This window comes from Myotis davidii, unplaced genomic scaffold (genome assembly GCF_000327345.1).
Source record: "Myotis davidii unplaced genomic scaffold, ASM32734v1 scaffold394, whole genome shotgun sequence".
NCBI classification, from domain to species: domain Eukaryota; kingdom Metazoa; phylum Chordata; class Mammalia; order Chiroptera; family Vespertilionidae; genus Myotis; species Myotis davidii.
The window spans coordinates 3,231,387-3,240,827 of NW_006287548.1; the positions used below are offsets into that span (position 1 = coordinate 3,231,387).

Here is a 9,441-nt window from a genome sequence, read left to right on the forward strand (position 1 = left end):
AGGGAGACCAGTGAACCAACACAATCTGGGTGTCTAAAGTTTCATCTAGTACACTGACTGGAGGCGCTACAGTTTAATACAGCCGAGGTTCAAGGCCCCTCCCCCCCATCCTTCATCCAGAAAGGATGCACCACACATTCAAATATAACCCCATGGCACGCCCCGATGGACTGGCCACAAAATGCACTCAAATGCAGTAGAGAACTACGAGATTGTCAGCAAGCAGTGCTCCAGAAATTGTTTCTAAGTCATGTCTAGTTTTAAATCTTTGGAATAAAACTGATTTTTTAAAAAATACCCTTCAACTAACATATACATAATTGCCTCTGGCAAATGGGCAGATTTTGTGTGTGTGTGTTTTAGGGTGTTTTTTTTATTGTCATTATTTCGTTGTGGGTTTTTATTTATTTTTTGTTGTTGTTGTGGTTGTTTTTGGTCTAAATTGAAAAAAGGAAAAGGAGAAAGTAAAGGTTAAGGGCCAGACCTCAGAATGCCCCATGTGTCCAATTGGCAGCTACAACCTCTGTGACAAGGAGACTCCTTTACCCTCAGATGAGTAGATTCAACATTTCAGTGAAACCAAAGGTTGCAGAAAGCTGAGAAACCAAATGCCAAGGATCTTGAAGGTTGCTGTCATAAATGTATTTGTGATTCTTATATTATTTCCTTTTAAAGACTTCAGTTTTGCATCCCAAATAGGTATGGGGTGGCATTTTAACAGTCAACGAGTCAAACAGTCAAAGGAGGGCAGGGGGGGTGCCAGCTGGTATGAAGGAGCAGCAACCATGTGTGGACCAAGTGCCATTTTTGTTTTTTTAGACGTGTCTTGAAGGGATGGTCCCAGAATATACAAAATATACAATCTGTCCTAATAACCACCCCGCTTGCTTGCATAGGCCATGTAATGGTCCTAAAGGCAGTCTTTGGAGTTGAGGCCAGTGCCAGCTAGCTAAGAATGCGGGTTGATAGAGACCGATATTGGATGTGTGGGGGTGAAAAGTAAGGAATGGAACCCCTTCGGAGTCAGTTTGCAGAGTAAGCGTGAGGCCTCTGTTGATCCTGGGTGCTCTAGGTCACAAGTCATGAAGGGCCTAGCCAGAAAATAAATTAGAAATATGTCTCTCCTTTTACATAGACGGTTAGAGAAACATCTCAACCCTTTCCTTAAATGTCCACCCTTCATTCCCACAACGGCATTTCTGAATTGTGTGTTTTAACAAGTGGAGTAACATGAGCTCAGTGGGCATGAGAGAGGAAGATAGATGATGTTTCTGAAGTCACTAGACTTGGGAGGCATCTTCCACTTTCCCCACTCCTGGAAAGAGTGATATTTTTGGCTTTTTGTCAGGTCATAACCCAGAGTTAGGTTCAATATGCAGCTGCCCTTTGAGACTAGCAACATCTATGCTGAAACTGGATACAGGGCAGCAATGACACACAGCACGGGGTTGACCACTACGAGCTGAGGTCATGATGCCTCAAGGGGATGAGAGAACTGTGATGTCCCATCTGATTGGCTGCTTTGAGAGCTGGACATCCAGGTGCTGAGAGAGAGAGTCCTGGTGAGGTTTAGTCCATGGAGAAAAGATAAAACATTTAAGCTTCCAAATAAGCTTTTCAAGTTTTCATTAGCAAAAACAGAGAGATTAAAAAGAAAAAAATCTAGCACTGGCAATAGGTGAGGCTCAAGGGATAGACTGTGATTTATCATCAAGGACTTTATTCTCTTGGCCACTTTTGCAGTCATGCTAGAAGTTTCCAGAATCCCTAGTGCATATGGTGTGCAAGAGTCAAAAAGTAAGAAAAGAAAACTCCTCCCTTAAGAGTGAAGTCTAGAGAAATGCAGGCCAGAAAGGTGTAAGGTGTATTCCAGAGTCTGTCGCCGCTAAGGCCGTTGGTATCGACTGGAAAGATCTCAGTGGTGCTAAGAAGAACCCAAACTGATCAACAGTTCTTTGAGGAAGTCGGACGCACGGAATAGTAGGACTTTTCACACACAAAGGACAAATAAACCAAGAGTTAATTTTGGCTACCAAACTGCAATTTGGTTGTCTAGGTCATTTTCCCCCAACTATTTAAAAAGGAACAGTGCTACACATATGCAACTTTAAGACGTTGGTTCTCCTATCAAGTTGCACTGAGAAGCAAGTTAGAGATAAGCCCCTCTTACGGCTGTCCACCTGCAGAAACGTCACGTCCATTTGCTTTGATTTCCATTGGCCACAGTGGGAAATAATTCCAATAGTGCTGCAGTGAGCAGCCAGTCTGCCTTGCTGAGTTCACCTGGTCTCCTTCTTCTTCGTTTTCTTCTATCGTCTGGCTAGGGCAAGGCATGAAGAATAGCCGTATATATTGTAAATATAGCTGAGTGCATGATAGTGAGTGTGTGGGGGGGTCTGTGCGTGACGGCGTGTGTGTAAGTGTGTGACTGTGTGTGTGTGTGTACACAGAGGTGTAGAAGTGAGAACTTTCTTCTGCGAGGCGATGGGGCCCCGCCTGAAGTCCAGCCCCCTGCCCCATGGTGTTTCCTTCAGACAACGGCCGACGTCGTGGCAACTCTGGCCTTTAGGGTTTTTTTTTAGATATGTCTCTTCATGTGGAGGGCAAGATGGTCCGACCTGGAAAAACACCTAAGAAATATAAACAAGAACAAGGATATTAGAAAGGTCTAGGTAAGGAACTCAACTTCCATCACCCCTTAGAAAAGGCAGTGTGTTAGGAAGGTGAGCTCATGGGTCAGATTGCTTGGGTTCAAATCCCACCTCGCCCAAAAGTTGTGTAACTCTGAGCACCTTAACATCTCTGGGCCTTAATTACTCCTCCGTATAATGGTGATCATTATGGCACTCACCTCATAGCTTGGTTCTAAGAATTAAATGAGACCATCTATGTAAAGTGCTTAAACTATTGCCTGGCATGTAGTAAGATCTCAATGAATGTTTACTATCATAACTGTCATTATTTAAAAATTTTTTAAAAATATATTTGTATTTCAGAGAGGAAGGGAAAGGGAAAGGGAGATAGAAACATCAGTGATGAGAAAGAATCATTGATTGGCTGCCTCCTGCCCACCCCACATTGGGGATCGAGCCTGCAAGCCAGGCATGTGCCCTGACTGGGAATTGAACCGTGGCCTCCTAGTCCATAGGTCAGCACTCAACCACTGAGCCATGCCAGCCAGGCATAATCATCATCATTAAAGAAGAAATGAATATGCAAATGTTTTGGAAACAACATGTGAGAAAGAAACAAAGCAGAGACAAAGCAATCTGCCTGTTTAAAAGGGAGACACGGGGATCTGAGAAGGTAAGAAGTGAAGGAGAGGACTAGGCAGTGGACAAATCCTCTTTCCTTTCCTTCCTATATTCTGGGAACTTGGAGGAAAATAGTATTATTGATACACCACTTCATTTGAAGTAACTGTTCAGTAATGCATATGATGTTCTGGACTTTTATTCTGCCTTTACCAATTGCCTACTCTGTGCTAGGTATCTAGCAATATATGTAAAAGCCTTCCATTTCTTTCAGGAAAAAAAGCGGGGAAAAAACAACAGATCTTTAACATAATATGAAATGTAATTGCACCCCACCAGAATCAAACTAGCATCATTATTTGCTCAAATTCTAAGAAGCACATGATACTTAGCATTAGACTAGGTTCCTCACCATTGAGGTTTTATTTAAATGCAATATACCAGCAAGCTACTTACTTGTGATTAATTTATATTTGTTAACTTATACCTACTCCTCATAGGAACAGTAAAAGGTAACAGATAAACTCAGCATCGAGAAATGCAGAATCAAATAACTCTAAGGGTAATAGAACTCCAGAGAGTATTTCCGAGTATATTGCAGGCAGATGACCTTAAATAAGAAGGTCCTGAAGGACTGAAATTTGTTTATTACAGAGAACCAGTTGAACCCCTATGGTCGTTTCTCTTGCTCGTGAAAAAGGCACACGATGGGCAGGTGAGCAGTAAGCCAACAGCAACCCTCTAGGGCACCAAAGAGCGAGATATGGGCTGATAATTTCTTACCACCGATAAGTGGGCTGATTCAACAATCAAAATGCCTCCTCTCCACTGCCCGAGATCTTGGAGATGCTACCCTGGGGCAGTCTCCCTGGGTTATGTCTGTGCTGAGTCAGCATGGCCTGCCTATAGTGACTCGCGGAAGCAGAGAACTTTCACCGCCATCGGCAGCCGAATGCTATGGGCTGAGAGACAAGATCCATCCTCCAGCACAGTGATGGCGAACCTATGACACGTCTGTCAGAGGTGACACGCGAACTCATTTTTTTTTTGGTCGATTTTTCTTTGTTAAATGGTATTTAAATATATAAAATAAATATCAAAAATATAAGTCTTTGTTTTACTATGGTAGCAAATATCAAAAAATTTCTATAGGTGACACGGCACCAGAGTTAAGTTGGGGTTTTTCAAAATGCTGACACGCCGAGCTCAAAAGGTTCGCCATCACTGGGCTAGCAGCTGGGCACTCAGTGGGCTGCATGGCTCAGTCCAATGGTAAGGAAATGGCAGAGCTGCCCTCTTGCTTCCTCCCCCAACCCAAACCTGAAGCCAGAGGTCACAAAACCCAACGTCTTCGGGGGTCAGGCAGGTAAAGTGAATGCGGGCTGTGGTCCAATGTAAGAAACAGCCCTATCTGACTCCACTTTGGACAAGGCGAGGGAGACTGCTTCCTGTGAGAGCAGACAACAGAGCAGGGGAGATGATCCATGTCAACGGACGGTCTGATCTGCCTTCCTGTTGGGAGACCACAGGGAGTGGCGGGAACTTGGTGGAATTAGTGATCACATGGCCAGTGCCAGTGGGTACTGATTACTACTCGTCTCCAGGATATTATGGGCACATCGTCTGATTATTCCAGATAAAGCCAGAAATACAGAAATTTTTTAATGGCATCCAGCAATTTTAAATGTTAGCAAAACAAACAAACACATGTCTGTTTTATTCTAGCTTATACATCAAAGTATACATGGTCCATGCTTTCAGGAAAGGAAACACCAGTCCTAGCTTTGCTTCTAAGTAAGGCAGTCTGATTGCTCCAAGTAGAAGAGGCAAGAAGTAGGTTTCTCATGCTCATACACACCGTGGTGCCAACAGGACCCCATGTCCTGTGAAGGGCTACAGACTCCCCGGTCACCCCAGGCTTTCCTTTCACCTGCTCTGGGACCACTCCACTTCCCGATGCCACCGCCCAGACCTGCTCTATTCTTAGCACAATCCCTGCGGTGGAAAGGCAAGGTGCTGCCTGTCCTGAGACACCAACTCGGGCCCAGCCCCTCATTTCCGACACCATTGAAAATGCGCGGGCGACTGGCAGGGCCTCAGGACTTTGGGCTGTTCACAGTCTCTCCCAAATACCATGTCACAGAGCGTGCACCATCTGCTTCGAACATTTCTAGCTCCAGAAGCCATCTTATATTTTGATGAAGAAAACAAAGCAACGAGACGGCCCATCTCTGACAGATCCTTCCCTGAAATATCTAGGGGGTCTGAATTATTTCTCACATAAATCACACAATCAGATTTAATCTGGATATGTCAACGGCTACACAGTTGTAAATTTCACAGTAAGCCAGTTGACTTGAAGACAGAAACACTCTCTGCCCATTTTCAAGGATGATGGCAATCCATAATGTGCAATCTCAATCGTCAAGGACCGGGAGCAGCCTCGCCACCCTTCAGGGATGGGAGTGGGGTGTGTGTGTGCGCGTGTGTGTGTGTGTGTGTGTGTGTGTGCACGTGCGCCTCCTATACCATATCTGACAGCTCACTGAATGAATGTAATGCTCTTCTTCAAGGGACTGTGGACAAAGAATCCCCATCTATGCAGCTTCTTTATCAATGGCCAGGGCTAGAGAGAAATAAACTTGAGGTGGGAATTGGGGGCAGTTGTCAAACAAGGAGAAACACGACTAACTATAGATACTTAGAAGAGTGGCTGGGACTTCTAAGTGATGGGATAGAAATGGAAAAACAGGTTGTGTTCTTGGGTAGCAGGAGAAAGCTCCAAAGAAACGAGGGACAATAGCGTCAAGAAGTGGACTTCCTCAGGCCCGGTGGGGAGGTTATCTCTGGGCTCCAGAAGGCATAGGGGCTTTATTTAGTTCTTGAAGAATGAAGATAAGAGGAAAATAGCCTCTTCAGGAAGAAGGAAAAAAAAAAGGAGGAAAAAATATGAATGCTCCTTTATAAGCATCTTAAAGGAGCACCAAGCCAACTGGCCACCTGGGAGACGCGGCCACCCCTGACCCGGTCTCCAAACAAACACACGCTGCTCCAGAGGAAGGCCTGGGAGGGGAGGGGCCGGCACCGGGCCCGGGAGGCAGGAAACCATCACGTTTCCTCCCGAGGAGAGCCAGGCCTCCCTGGACATCCTGCGGCCCCTCCTGCCACCCTGTGAGTGGCTGGCCGAGCCGGGAACCCTGAGGCTCTCAGGGCTTTTATCGTATTAGAAGCATTTTTCTCATCATAACCGAGACCTTTAGGATTGCATTAAAAAGATGGTTAATTTTCTTAAGCTTCCTTCTAAACCCAGAAATAGGATTAGAAGGATAACACGCTCAGATGCAAGCCCATTATTTGATTATGTCTCAACCTAATCCTGCCTTCACCTTGGCCTGCAGAGTGTCCATTTGGGGGTTTATTGGTTGATAATGCCAAGGCTGTCACATACTATTACTCTTGTAGTTTTCTGCCGCTACGTGCTCTTTCTTCCACTATCAAACGCTGGAGGTTTGAGATGGAATTACAGGATAAATTCTCAAAGCCTCTCTGTCGTTTAGCCCTTTGTGCCTATTTTCAAAGGAGAAAGAATGGTACAGGCCCCCAAAGAGTGGGAACTGTCTTCAGTAAACTCATGTCTAATAATACTTCAGAGGAAGGCCTTATACCTCACCGTCCTTCCGTTAAGCAGGCTTTCTGCTCTTTCGCGTTTTAAAGGATGAGGGAAAATGGTATTGATGTTAATAAAAAAATCAGAAGAATCAGCTACAGGTAACCATTCTCTATCCTATTACTCTTCACATTATACTAAAATGATCTGTCTCCTCATTTCCTCAGGGGTAGGAGTCGTGTCTTATTGATATCTAGTGACTAACACGGTCCCGGGCCCAAAGCTGACGTTCAGGTAAATGCTCATCTAACGGAACCAAGAATTCACATTATCTTTTGACTACAGGCAAGAAGGCACCCCTTTCTCAATGGTTTTCTCGGTGAAGAAGTAAAAGGCACCCCCAGATCCAAGACTTTGAGAGAGAAGATTGAAGCTTGTGATGAATCCAAGAGCACTAGACAGTCCCCCCCAACCCCCCATCTTCTGCCCCCTCCCCCATCCAGAAGCTTCAACGTTTCTTTACCTGTCGCAGTGGTTGCATTTAAAGGGCTTTGCACCTGTGTGTTTCCTGTAGTGCCTCGTGAGCTCATCGCTTCGTGCAAAACGCCACTCACACCCTTCCCATGAGCACTTGTAAGGCTTCTCACCTGCAAGAAGAGAGGGAATGACCATGGTCAGTGGCAGGAACAAGGTGGCCACACACATGCTCAGACTTGGCTATCTGGGTGCCCGTCTTGGAAAAGGGCAGTGCACATCATCCCTGAAAGACTGCATTCCTGAACACAGCATGCCACACTTTCTCTGATCTCCTGGTGTTTTGGTGGTTGTTGCTGCTTTTTTTAACCTTCAAAAGTGGTTTCACAAGATCCCCAAATCTGGGGCTGTCACTGCCGTTCCCAGAGTCAGAGCACTTCCTTCGACTGGGGAGGGATCAATTTTTATTTGTGTTCTATCCCCTGGAGCCCTCTGACCCCCACAGTCCAAGCAGACAGGAAATGTGCTATTTTCATCTGAACCACAAATGCTTCTAATCTATTTTTCTCCAGAACCTACAGCAATTTACCATTTCAGCCCTCTCAGCCTCCTCCCTCCTCTTCTCTCCCACCACAAACTGTGCCCAGGTAGCTGCCTGGCCAGGCAAACAGCCCAGGTCTCCCAGAACCACTGCTCCTTCCAGTAAATGTGAGTGGACGGACGGTCACGAGAAAGGGCTACAATTTGAGAGTAAAGCAAAAAATCACTTGGCGATTCCTGGCATTTCTGTGAAACACAGTCACAAAGTCCTATTTAAGGAGTCTGTAACTAATGACTTCAGAGCGCTCACATTAGAGAGAGGTACACATGGTTACAAAATAGGTTTCGAGTCAATTTGAAGAGCAGGGGTTTTAGCCACAGGGAAGCTGCTTAAAAGCACGAAATTTGAGCTCTTGTACTCAAGTGACCTTTCGCACAGTAAATACAGATGGAGGGATACAGAAAGGAAAGTACATGGTTTTTCCTGCGACTTGTATTATTTTTTTCTTAGCCCATCCATGTCCGTCACCCAGCATGACAAATATTTACCCTTCCAACTGTATGGTTTGTTGGTTCGAATTAAGGGGGGAAATGGTCTTTTAAAACCACATGAAATCATGAGAGTTGGTTACTGAGCCCTGGAACAGAGGCAGGTGAGCACAGTGGCCAGGAGCCGGGCCAACCCTCCTCCTCAGCTCAGCTCCCAGTTCTGCTCCTCATTGTCGAAGTCAATGAGCCTCCCTTTGCTTCTGTTTTTTTAGATGTAATAGTATGTAGCTCCAAGGGTTTGGAGAGAATACATTGAATACATTCATATCATGTGAATATGCATTATCTATTCACTAGAGGCCCAGTGCATGAAATTCGTGGGGGGGGGGGGGGGCCGGGTCCCCTCAACCCAGCCTGCACCCTCTTCAATCCGGGACCCCTCGGGAGATGGCAGTTGGATCCCTCTCACAATCCGGGACCACTGGCTCCACCTGCTGTTCAGTCGTTGCGTGAGGGCGTCCTGACCAATTTGCATATTACCCTTTTATTAGTATAGATTAGAGCAGTGCCTGACACGTGGAAGAATCCCGTAACTTGTGATCGTTATAAACTGCCAAACCCCACATTTCGGGACACACAGGGGCCAAAGGATGATCTGTGGCTGCCCCATTATTTCTCCACCTTTCACAGCTCAGCCTTCCCTAGGCGGCACTTGAAGGGACCTGGCCCAGGACTATCCTTGACTCACTTTCTTCTTTCCACCTTTTCTCTTCCCTTTAAGCCAGACTACAAAGTGATCACAATTCTTTATTTGTATCACCTGGAATCAAACCAAACACGGTTGAAAATTGTATTTCATTAAATCGGTGCCCTAGTGAGCCCCGCTCTGTAAGCTCCGTGGAGAAGGGGAGCGCGAAGCGGGCACTGCTCTGAAAGGGAACCAAGGAGACGTGAGGGCGCTGGGCGCACAGGAGGAAACCATTCAGCTTTGGAAACCGGGGAAATGAATCACCGAGCAGTGTCAAAAGTTCACCTTCCACATCCTTAAAGCCAGATTTTTAGAAAAGTGCACCTGCT

At 45.7% G+C, this 9,441-nt stretch overlaps 1 protein-coding gene across 1 annotated transcript in view; it reads right to left on the reverse strand.

Moving 5' to 3' along the window:
- Positions 1 to 429: 429 nt before the first annotated feature.
- Positions 430 to 9,441, reverse strand: part of KLF7 (Kruppel-like factor 7 (ubiquitous)) — a 92,956-nt gene continuing 83,944 nt past the window's right edge. The window contains exons 4-5 of the mRNA XM_006759422.2: positions 7,385 to 7,508; positions 430 to 2,630 (exon numbers count right to left, since the gene is read on the reverse strand). Of these exons, the coding sequence (XP_006759485.1) occupies positions 2,579 to 2,630; positions 7,385 to 7,508 (176 nt within the window). The 3' untranslated portion in view covers positions 430 to 2,578. The remainder of the gene's footprint in view (positions 2,631 to 7,384; positions 7,509 to 9,441) is intronic.